At 39.3% G+C, this 12,500-nt stretch overlaps 2 protein-coding genes across 3 annotated transcripts in view; both read right to left on the bottom strand.

Annotated features, from left to right (window-relative positions):
• LOC111330209 (uncharacterized) overlaps window positions 1-5,363 on the bottom strand; it is a 17,767-nt gene extending 12,404 nt beyond the window's left edge. For both annotated transcript variants that reach the window (XM_022935036.2, XM_022935037.2), the window contains exons 1-3: window positions 5,044-5,363; window positions 1,365-1,406; window positions 1-164 (exon numbers count right to left, since the gene is read on the bottom strand). The exon at window positions 1-164 is cut by the window's left edge and continues 121 nt beyond it. In XM_022935036.2, coding sequence (XP_022790771.2) covers window positions 1-164; window positions 1,365-1,406; window positions 5,044-5,293 — 456 coding nt within the window. In that variant the 5' untranslated portion in view covers window positions 5,294-5,363. The remainder of the gene's footprint in view (window positions 165-1,364; window positions 1,407-5,043) is intronic.
• A 3,914-nt stretch (window positions 5,364-9,277) lies between these two features.
• Window positions 9,278-12,500, bottom strand: part of LOC111330201 (uncharacterized) — a 17,666-nt gene continuing 14,443 nt past the window's right edge. The window contains exon 8 of the mRNA XM_088744974.1: window positions 9,278-10,127. Coding sequence (XP_088601100.1) covers window positions 9,850-10,127 — 278 coding nt within the window. The 3' untranslated portion in view covers window positions 9,278-9,849. The remainder of the gene's footprint in view (window positions 10,128-12,500) is intronic.

Genomic DNA, 12,500 nt, shown 5'->3' with positions numbered 1-12,500 from the left:
TACAACTTTCTGATGTTCTGAGTCAATGTTGCTTATGACACCTTCTGCTAGGCCGAGACGCCTTCCCAACATTTTCCAGCTTACGCTCAGATCTTCAACAAGATCATAAACTAATTCTTCAGGAATAGGCTTGTTATCCCAGCTATTTGGTACACTTGGCTGTGCTGTTGTGTTGCCAAAACAAAAAAAAGAAGAAGAAATACAATTGAACCTTGATTATCTGGACTTGTGGGGACTGGGCTGAAAAGTCTGGATATTACCAAGAGTCTGCATAATCAAAAATACAAATAGGAAAAAGTTGTCACAAATTTCGAATGTGACTACCATAAAAACCCATGGATAAGCCGCACTTTTTTTCCAAAAATCATCGGTGGAGATTGGGGGTGTGGCTTATCTGCGGGTACATTCGAGAAAGGTGTCGTGAACATCGACGGCTTATCTGTAGGAACATTCAAAAAAGGTGTTGTGAACATCGAGGCCAATTTTCTTTAATGCCTGGTTACTGAGCTTAAAATGTTCCGCTCATGTTCTTTTTGTAATTTGTAAAACCTATGGAAAAACTTTGTTGATTGAAGAAATTCCTCTCAGCAATTAACAGAAAAAGATCAATCATATGTCAGAGTTGGTAGAAACCATGTTCATTATATTAAAGTGCTAAAATTGTGGGTAAGAATTTGAAGTATTTTCCGCTGCAATGTTAATAGTGAGTTTATGTTCAGTGAAGAGTGGATGAAGAAGACCTCTCAAGACTCGATTTTGGATTTCTTTTGATTTCTTTCAAAAAAACTTTTTTTCCAAAATTTGAGCTGCTAAATTCATGGTGCCGCTTATCTGCGGGTGTGGCTTATCTCTGGGTTTTTACGGCAATTAATGTTAACAAGAGATGGGACCAGAGAGGTGAGTCCAGGTAAAAGAAAATGCGGAAATTTGAGGTTCAAATATTTGGAGTTTGACTGTAACAAAAACTTACAGAAATGGAGGTTTTCAATGCATGTCCAAGAGCTTTGTATGGGACAGCAAAATTTGATCAAAAGTGCACAGTCTGGCATAATTCATTGGAATCTGCACAAGACTGAGATAACAGGTTTTTATGTTTTCACATAGACACATATCAGATACAATGTTCATGACTTGGATTTGTAGCACTTTTTTAGTGTTTTGTAGCTCATTTCCTTTTCGAAAAAAAAAATACCAGTATTAAATGAGAATAAAAAAAAAAGATAAATCAGGGGATTATTAGCTGATCCAGTACCAAATTCTCCAAAGAAACATCATAAGAACTGTATGCCATACAGTAAAGAGAATCACAAATGAAATCTTTGGGGCAAAAGGATTAAGATTAATAGAGGTTTACATTTACTTACACGCTACTGGTCCATGACTCCTCTGTGAAACACTATGGTTTTCTGAAAATACACAAGGATAACAATGATTGATCTGAAATTAAGACGCAAGAACTTTTTTTGTTACTTTTTAGTTATAGGTCATGCACCAATGGAATTCAGCCTTACCCACCCTTCTACTAGAACTGTAATTTAACCTTACCCACCCTTCTACTACTGTAATTTAACCTTACCCACCCTTCTACTACTGTAATTTAACCACACCCACCCTTCTACTACTGTAATTTAACCTTACCCACCCTTCTACTACTGTAATTTAACCTTACCCACCCTTCTACTACTGTAATTTAACCTTACCCACCCTTCCACTACTGTAATTTAACCTTACCCACCCTTCCACTACTGTAATTTAACCTTACCCACCCTTCTACTACTGTAATTTAACCTTACCCACCCTTCTACTTCTGTAATTTAACCTTACCCACCCTTCTACTACTGTAATTTAACCTTACCCACCCCTCCACTACTGTAATTTAACCTTACCCACCCCTCCACTACTGTAATTTAACCTTACCCACCCTTCTACTACTGTAATTTAACCTTACCCACCCTTCTACTACTTTAATTCAACCTTACCCACCCCTCCACTACTGTAATTTAACCTCACCCACCCCTCCACTACTTGTCTCATCTGCTGATATATTTAACAATTATTCCACAAGCGAGCATTGGATATGAGATGATAGATAGCCAACGAGGCGCCTCGCGCCGAGTTGGCTATAATCATCTCATATCCAACAAGCGTGAGTGGAATAATTGTTTTAAAAAAAAACGCCCCCAAGATATTAGACAAATCTTCTCCACTTTATTTTGTAAGAAGAAACCGGATGTTACAATGTACAGATATTACATTATGGTATATTGGCTCATATACGATAATGGCTAAGCCAATAAAAAGTCCTGAATTGCATTATCCAATGATCCAGTTTTGGTCAATTCCACGTTGCAGACGTGACATTTAGAGGCAAAATTCAAGCATTAAATGTCTCCTAAAACCAGATCCAAACTATTTGAATTGAAACGAGTCATGTCATAAAACTACCCCTGAAGTACCTTTTATTTTGCCAGAAAACATTTTGACTATCTCTTAGAGATCCAGAGAAAATAATTTTTCAAAGTGTGTTGCAGATGTGACTCCTAAAACAACCATTGATTTGAATTGCTTTTGGTTAGTTCAAATTTCCTGTGAATTGAAAACCTTAAAAAAAAACTGCAGACACCAACTAAATGCAATAGTAATTGTGCTTCATAAATCTGAAAAGATATTATAGAAATTACTTGTTACCATGGATTTATTAACAAAAATGTTGTGTTGCAGACGTGACCAAAATTTGTTGAGGACGTGACATTTTGGGGATGTTCAGGAAAGAGCTTTTCATTCACCACTAATAACTTTCAGAGTAATGCCACTGAAGTAAAAATGCTGTTTTTATTGCTTTTATCTGTAAATTGGGAATAAATAACAAATAATATATATAAGAAATAAAAATGTTGTGTTGCGAATGTGACCAAAATTTGTTGCCGACGTGACATTTTGGGGATGTTCAGGAAAGAGCTTTTCATTCATCACTAATAATATTCAGGGTAATGCCACTGAAGTAAAAATGCTGTTTTTATTGCTTTTATCTGTAAATTGGGAAATAAATAACAAATAATATATAAAAACTTTGATGATCTATGTCATTTTGTACATCAAAGGGCATTTATATTTTGGAAAATTGTAAAAAAAGTGATAACCTTACATATATCACAATATGTCTATAATTATCATTTGCTGTCATTAAAATATCTACATATGTTCTCATGTTTGAAAATTTTATGAGGTTTTCTGGGTTTTTACAAACGTGTCATGTCCGCAACGGTCCCGTCTGCAACCCAATATCTCTTAAATAGTTGACAAATTTGAGCAAGCTAGGGTGTCAAAATTATCATAATACTTAACTGTAAGAGTAGCATAAATAAGACCTGAAACAGTTGAGAACCTACATCGAAATTAAATAAATGTTGCTCTGAATCATACCCTGAAGGTCACGTCCGCAACACTTTTTATGTCTTTGTATGTCTGAGGCATTAAATGTTTGAGAATTTTTTTCTTTTGGCATTGAAAGGCCCATCCTAGTGAGTAGTTAAGATCTCAAAATCTGATTCATAGCAATCAATTTCTTTGAGATATAGCAAATTAGATATTTGTATGTAAAATGGCTTATTCGGTTAACAAAAACCCTCAAAAACAGAAGTGTCACACACCCTGGGTGTGGCCACTACTGCCAATCTAGATTTGGATTCTTAAAGAACTATGTATAAGCTTTCATTAAAAGTAAGTTTGGCTCTCATATTTTGAATTTGAAAATCTGTCAAATTTTCATGTCTCATGTGGAATAGCCCTTTTTAATAAAACCATTTCTACCATGTACGTTCATCCAAGGGTGCCGTGAGTGGGGGCAATATGTTGAAGATCTTTAGTATAAATTTGACCGACACATCAGTCACTGATCACAGAATTTCATGTCTATTCAGCAGCAGTATAAGCTGAGGCAAATTTTTGACAGGCTGTTTCCTAAAAGACCTTTTCACCATTCTGCTAAAAATTACATTTCTGAGCTCCTAGATTTCAATTTCTTTTTAGGGGGGGGGGGAGTATGTCCCTTGTTACCCCTTAGAAAAAAGGTTCCATAGAGCTCCCTTACCAGGAATGTCCCATTACACTAATGGCAGCCACTTAAGCCTGGTTTTCACAAGCCACACAAGCACAACTGCTCATACTTCACCATCAAAACGGCCTCCATGCAAGTATAACCACAAGTGAAAGCACAAATACAGGGATCAAAATGTTTCCTTTTTTTGTGCTTGTGCTTGTCGATGTTCATTTTCATTTGGCAAATAAACCTTGTGCTTGTGTCTGTGCTTACACTTAAGCGCATAGAGTTCAATTTTAATGCGCTATATAAGAACTTATTATTAAATTGTGCTTCGATCGCTTATGAAAACCAAGCTTTAGTTATGGAAAAGGTGCTGCGGCTGAAGTTGTTCTAATATTCCAATTGACCTTAACTTTTGCACTCCATGTGTTACATGAAGTACTGCTAAATTAAGACAGTGACTAGCTCTTCTGCGAGGGGAGAAGAAATGTGCATTTGGCTTACATGTGAAATAACATAATGAAATCATTCGTAGCATACTTCCAAATCATTTCACAACTTTGGCCTTTCGTCAGCCTTAAGAAAAGAATTATGAAGCCTCTGGTATATCTAACACGTTAGAATTGTGTGTTAAGCAGCCCAGATGCTGTATGAGCCGAGAACTGGAGATCAGTCGTTGTGAAAATAAGTAGAGGGTACAGTCGGTGGTTCCAAGAGCGGAAGTGGATTTTCCAATCAAACTGATGTTATACTTTCCAATGGTGCTTTTAAACTCATACGCACAGAAAGAGAGAAGATTGAAACCAATGAATCCTACTAATTTCGAAGCAAAGCACCGTATTCAAAGTTAAATTCACCTATTTACCACCGTCTGTAAAATTGTCTTAGTCACGTCTTTGGACTGAATGCAACGGGTGAACGAGTTACGACTTTACCTCAAAATAACAAATGATTGAAGAACGTTGTACAATCAACCCAGCTAAGAACGTAAGTTTTCTTACCTTGAATCCCTAACAGCTTATTCCTCAGATCATTCCTATTGATAGCAATCAGTTTTGAAGCCAAGAAATCTCGATTCTCTTCCGAAAGCAAGTTCAGGCGTTCGAGCTCGGAGAAGAACTCGAATGCACGAGTAATTTTCTCTGCGCGTCCGGCTGGAATAACTTCTCGGCAGAGATATTTAAGCCCATCTACATCTGAAGACGTCAAATGATTCGAAATAGTCAACAGCAGCGCACGATAATCACTCATTTTCCTGGTTCATTGAGCCAATTCGTCAACGGCAGATTCTTTCCCACATATCATCTTAAGTAAAGTAACGGAGAACTTCACTGAACGCGGAAAGACTTATGGGATACTACGTCACCTTGTTGTGGTTTTTTAAAAGTTCTTTGGACAGGACTTAAAGAATAAGAAGTGGAACTGCTGAGGTCGTGGACCAATGTAATAATCATGGGTTACGTAACCCTTTCTTTGGGGTGTTGCAGGGTATGTTGTTACAATCACTTCATTAGCGGTAGGCTATATATTCGAGCTGTTGTCAGTTATATTCATTCGTGTCTTACGACCGTCCCTAACTACGCCCTCAAAATTAAATACCCAGTGACAAGGGATTGTCGGTTTCTCTTGGTAGTTTTTTGCATATGCGAATATAGTTTAGATTGTTTTGTAGGGTGGATTTTCTTGCTTTATTTTTTACATTTCCGAGTTTTCATTACGTTGATGTACCATTCCTATAAATTTTGTTGACGAAGGCATACTAAAGAGGGTCGCATACGGCTCGTGTTGACACACCCCTATTATGGTTACTTATTGAATGATAAATGTTTTATATTCGTTTGAGCGGGGTAGTGAATTAGAATGTAAAGCGATTTTCAAACAGCGACATGTCTTAATTAGACCGAACCATCGCACTATAAGAATGCGGTACCTTATGATCTCTGATCTGGTCCCTGTAGAAATAGGTAAAGACCGTTGAAAAAAGTTAAAATGTGCCATCAAGTGGGCTCCATTTTTATCAGTTGGCGATTTTATGCACATGTTTATGGTTACCTAGATGCTGATGGGTGATATGTTGAAAATTATGGGTTGGTACCTTCTTTTGCGCGATTTGCATTGTGGGCCTTGTTAGTGTGCGAGGATCGTTGGCGACTGAAGAACGAGGGCTCATTTTCTTACATGCCTCTGGTAATCGAACTTGAAAAGCTGTAGCTTGCGTTGTATCCCTTTCCGTTTTATTTTATCCCAGCGGGAGAAGGCTGGAAGAGTGAGTGAGCGGAAACCGCGCGAGGGTATGGGGCGAGGGCAAGCGAAAAAGGCAACGTTCTTCCTTCTCCTTCAACCTACCCCAATGTAAAAGGTCGTTTTTAGGCAGTCAAAAAGTGTTTGTTTAACGAAAAGCTGGAAGGAGAGCGGACTCGGAAAACTAGAAAAAAGGAGCGATAGAGCCAGTGGTGTGATTCCAAAGTTTCACAATACAATTAAAGTGGGAGGCCTGAAAAGCGCTCGTTTTACATATTGGTATTTTTAAATTAAACTTCATCAAAGTTGCGTCTTTGAGGGTTTGAGGTAGGAGACGTTAATTTTCCACGCACGAGATTACTGTGTTGTGGATGTCCTCCCCTGGGGTGGGATGGGTGGGAATTTGCCTTGAAAAGCCCCCATGGGGAGTGGTCAACTAACGTATGTATGTCTTGACATGATCAAAAATGAGAAAAACTCCGAACAAGTTAATTAGCGAGAACTAAGAGCCGTTAGAAGACGGGGGAAGGGGGGGATCGCGAAGGACCAATTCACGATTGGACAGTTTGGAATCTAATTAGTTAAGAAAAAACACGAGGTTTTGGAGATTTACACAATTAACTGAACTACAACCGATAAATGTAGTATTTACGATATTCCACAGCTTTATTGAGACAGGGTTTTCCTCGCGTGCGCCAAAACTCTCATCTCATATATCTTATTAACCAAGCGCGAGGGCCGTACTGGGAGAATATCGGCCCGAGGTCTTGACAGCACGGACCGAGCGCAGCGAGGTCCGTACAAAAAGACCGAGGGCCGATATTCTTCTAGTACGGTCCCGAGCAAGCTTGGTTAATAAGAGATTTATCATACGACTGAAATTCAAAGAGCTAGACACAAGTGCGGTATCATTCGGGACCATTTGGGACAGTGCCCGATCCAATACTGAGAGAATATTGACCGGCAATAGAGCATTTTGATTGGTCGATTTTAGTTATTGGCCTTCTGACTGCTCGAGTCGTGTAATAAATACATACATACCTACATAGGTTAATTGATTACTCCCCATAGGGGCTTTTCAGGGCCAACACCCACCCATTCCACCCAGGGGAGGACATCCACCACACAGTAATCTCGTGCGTGGGAAATTAACGTCTCCTACCCCTAACCCCGCAGGAGACGGGGACTACGGTTTATTCGTCCTTATCCGAGAAGACTAGAATATCTATCCATTTCTTGATTACAGAGAGGTAGCAAATTCTCCTCACTTATTTTAAGACCTCTGTTAGTGACAATGTGATAGGAGTTCGCTTTCCTCGCGAACGGAAAAAACTCGTAGCTAAAAGTTGAGAGAAAAGAAGCTGTGCAAAAGTTAGAATCAATGATAATGCAACGTCTGCAACTCGACTGCTTTCTTTCTTCATTGGGAATTAAATCAATGAAGTCATGTTTTTACAGTACTAGGTGACCTCTGTGTGGACTGAAATGACTTTTTGTGTGCTAGTCATATCCAACGAATGATAAAGATGATTGAGCCATGGGAACGATTAACTAACATGGGCAAATGAGCTTAGCGAAAACTGGAAAGTCGACCATAATTTTCGTCAAAACCGAAACAATTTTGAAAGGAAATAGCTCCAAACAGAAAAATAGCAGAAAACCGAGATGGTTTAATGAGACATGGGAACCAACGGGACGAGCTGAAAAAAGGAAAGAAAAACATAGGCATGCTAACCGTGCAGGAATTATTTTTGTTGAGTGGGTTTGTTGAGGTAGGACAAGTTGTGTAAGTGATGTTTTCGTTTTTGTAAAATAAAAAGACCATAACTTTCAAAAGAACGAAAATATCGCTTTACTTCACCTTAACTTAGGAGAGAGAGAGAGAAAGAAAACCTTCCAATTTATCTCAAATAAACTCGCACCGGTGTATTTTGGTCTATTGTCTCTGTTATTTGGTTATATCAACTAAGTTGAAATTGTAAATTGGCCACCGTAAAGAGTTAAAAAGCTGACTTTTCGAGCGTTAGCCCTTTGTCAGAGTGAATGGAGGAATTGTGGGTCGTGTGTGGGTTTATATGCAGAAAGTGGAGCTACGCTATTGGTAGGAACACGGTGACGAGAAAAACACGAATGAATTAGCAGAATGAAAAGCGTTCGTTGACAACGAACGTTGATAACGTTGATAAGATGTGACACTGCCGTGTCACACCTTGATGCAAAAGCTACCGGTAAGATCGGGCGTCGTGCGTTGCTGTTCTATCTGATCACAACTTTGTCCACCGTCATCTTGGTACGGTCCTTGTTTCCTCGAATAGAACAGAGAAGACTGACGGTCCAACTGGTAGAATTCAAATCCGAATCCCTAGTATACGGGTCAAACGACATCCTCGTATCTAGAGTCTTGATAATCGGATCCTTTTGTTTGTGCAAAGGTTTCTGGGATCGCCAGGTGGAGAACATTGCACCAACAACCAAAAAAAAGTATTCGACATATTTAGCGAAATTTGTTTCGGCATCCATAACACCCACCCTTTGCTGAGTCGTCGATCAACAGAGTACTTCGCCAAGGGACGCGCCAAGCAGTGTCGTCATCGTAGGTGCAGCCCCACGGTTAAACCGTGTGGACGCACCCGTGTTCGGGCTATAGGCGTATATATATTTCGACATCCAAAAAAAAGATTAAGGAGAGAGATAATCGATTTTTTGCCACCGATTTTTCAGAAATGGATTTAGACAATGTTGATTCGTGAGAGAAGTGTTAGATTTTGTTTGAATAGCCACGAAATATGATGTAAAATATAACGATAAACTTCTCTCCTCCCGTAAGGTTTACATGTATTTTGAATTCATCATTCGTCGTATAAAACAGGCAACTGCTGTCATGCAAAGTATCTGAAAAATATTCAAAACGTTAATAGAAACCTGTACGAAAAACAAAAAAAGGGTGAAGGAAAACTTGGGACTTTCCAAACACAAAGCTTATTTAATCACGGGTATCCTGTAAACGATTTTATTGAGCTTTAACAAAAGTTTTGTACGGTTTTTTTTAAAAGACCGTAACTTACTGGCTTACCGTTGGTTGTGTATAACTCGATCGGGTAAGGCAACTTCGCTCTGACAGCCTGACTGCTCACTACCTACGCCTTTGCAACGTTCGCAAGTTCGCGAACCAATGACAAAACCACCTCCAAAATAATGCGAAATTTGAACGAGTCAACAAAATAACAAAAGTTTCACTTCATAGCAATGTAACTGAAACTGATTGACGGCCACAGCCTAAAATTTAATTGTGGTTTTGGCCTTGCGAGTTCATGTGTTCGTGAAATGCATCAATGAAAGCTAAGGTTTTACAAGTCGAATACATACAGTCTTCAAACCACAAAAAATTCTAAGGTCTTTAAATTTGAGTTTGCGTTCATTTCAACTCAGTCTCAGCCAATCTGTTCTGTCGTTGGATAAAGATTCCCTACTTGTCCGGAATTACCTCTCGCCGTAGTAAAAAGGTGCAAAGGTGAGCCAGTTTTCGGAAGAAATGACAGTTATTCAATCAGTTGATACAGGAACTTTCAGTTGACAACTCGACAAAATGTTTCAGCCAACTCTTTAAGCTCAGTATCGCACAGCGCGTCATTTAAAACGCGATAAGTTGCACCTGAACCTTTGCCTTCTCTCCATGTCCGCAACATGGCGTATGCCTTTTCATGACATTTGTTTTCGTCTGTGTCGAATGCCTGGAGCTTTGATTCGTCCCAATCAAACAGCCGACGCCCAAGATCCTTCCATTTCCTTGGAATTTTTTTTGCCAGTTTCTCCAAAATATTCAATTCAGGTACTCCATCTTTCACTGCAGCAGAAGGAAACAAATACCCATATGAGTTTTGATCAATAATTATTCGTAGTCATTGCCAAGTTTAAGGTAAAAGGGAAAGAAGGTTAAGGCGATCTTCAAATGAATTTTGGAAAAACAGGCGCCCTTTCGAAGTATTTTGGCGACCAATCCTGTAGTTCTCGATTTTGGTCTGGAGAAATATGCCGCGTCCTTACCCTCACCAACGTAATGCGCAGTTGCTAGTTTAACCACTTTCTGGGTCTCACCTATGAAGATTTTTGGCGCCTTCACTGAGATGTGTAAGAAAACTATACTTGCTCGTGTCAATGAGCACGGAACACTGAATAAGATCGCAGCGGAGTGGGGGGGGGGGGGTGGGAAGGCTCTTAAGGAAGAAACTGAAGGATAATTGAAATGCAGGCGTCTCGTGATTACTAGCTCAGAATTAAAAGAACATTTGAAGTAATCAAAACTAACGCATAAAGAAAGTAAAACACGTGATAGACATTTGGAAACTGCCAAGGGCTTACTCCTTAGTTCTACCTCCCCGATAGGCCGAGACACAAGCATCTCTAAAATTTCTCAGAAAAATCTATCCAGAATTTCCAGATTTCCTCGCTAAAAATCCCACCAAAAGCCTAAATATCCCAAAACATTTGAAAAATCCCTAAATATTCCTAAAGTTTCTAAAAATCTCTATTTATCTCATATTTTTTTCAATGAAACCCCAGCTCTCCCATTAAGAAAAAAACCGTATACACAGTACGCTAGATTGCGCTTTTATTAAACAAAAGGCACTCAATGTTCCACCAAATGCGAGAAGTACAAAACTGCTGACTCGTCTTTAATTCAAAAGCTCACGAACGTGTAGTACTTATTTCATAGTTCTTGACAATAACAGGACAAAAACAGGTAATGCATTTGAGTAGTCGTATAGAATGTAGTCACAGGGTCCTGGATTCCTAGATGTCAAAAAATTTGTACCTACGTTTGAAGTGCCTGATAAGGTAAAGCTAACACCGTAACAACGTAACGATTGTCAATGATTGTTAGCTCGAAGCATCAGAGCTGCCAAGATATAATCTTCTAGTGCGTTATGCTGTTGGTCGGTAAACATTGTTACCAGCAACGAAGACACAAACACCGAAACAACGCGATGATTCTCAACGATTGTTAAATCGAAGCATCAGAGCTGCCACGATATAATCTTCTAGTGCGTCATGCTGTTGGTCAGTAAACGTTGTTACCAGCATCGAAAACACCCTCGTAGCGGCAGCAGATGATAGCTGTGCAAGAGCGATTTTCTTGACAGCAGAGGCCCAGGAGTTTATTCTGGAGGGTTCAACACCGTTATTTCTCCACTATTTCCAGGTTTCTGTAAGAGCATCAAAATCATCTAAGACGTTCCTACCATCACCAGATATGCTGAAAGCTCATCTTTCTAGGACTTGATCGTGTTATCATCATCGAGGAACGGCACAGCTCCGATCCTATCAAACATCTGCAGTAACTCACCTCGACTATGTCTTAACAACTCATGGATTGAACAACTGCGTTGCTCTTGAAACACTCGGACGAGAGCATCAGTAGTATTGGAAAGCAGGCATCAGATATGCTCTCGCATCATACAAACTAGGAATAACTGTTGAATCAAGTGCGTCAGACTAGCAAATCTCTGAAAATAGTAGATAAATTGCCTCAATTCCTCGAGCTGCTGAAAGGCAATAAATACTTCTTCGAGAGTATAGGTAACCTTGACGAGTTTCTCCATCTCCATCAAAGCAGCTTGCTCAACCTGTATTCGTGACTGAGGAGCTTTGCTGGATTAAGTCGAAGAGTTTACAAGAACCCAAGATGGCCGCCGAAGATGCATCCTTCCCATCATATGTAAATTTACCCGCCGTATGGTTCAAGATGCAGTGCTTTTCAAGAGGAGAAACTGCAATCTTCTATCACCAGCGACCTTTGGCCTTAACTCAGAAAACGAATTGAAGATTTCAATATTCAGTCATCTCACACCAAGACTGTAAGAATTATTTTACCTGGCCAAATCGGTAAAAGAGCAAGAAAATTACAAGTATTGTTGGGCTAAAGACACGGCGATTTATTTGATGAAGTCTGACGACTCAAGAGCTATTAAACTCACATCATTTCAAGACATCGAAGCGTTGCGGCAATCAAGAGACGATGTAGCATCTAGGTAAAGTTAGAGTATTTAATGTTCATTTTGTTTATTATCATTACTCAGCGTTTCTATCAAAATTGATATAGTCATCAAATGACCGGTAACAAACGCGAAACTTCATTTGCTAAAAGTCTCCTGAAGGAATTGCCTTATTTCAACTTTACTGGTAGTCTTGTTATGCTACACGGCCAGTTTAATAATAG

Source organism: Stylophora pistillata, chromosome 14 (assembly GCF_964205215.1).
Source record: "Stylophora pistillata chromosome 14, jaStyPist1.2, whole genome shotgun sequence".
NCBI lineage: Eukaryota > Metazoa > Cnidaria > Anthozoa > Scleractinia > Pocilloporidae > Stylophora > Stylophora pistillata.
Note: the sequence above shows the minus strand (reverse complement) of the source record. Positions and strands in the feature narration are given on the sequence as shown.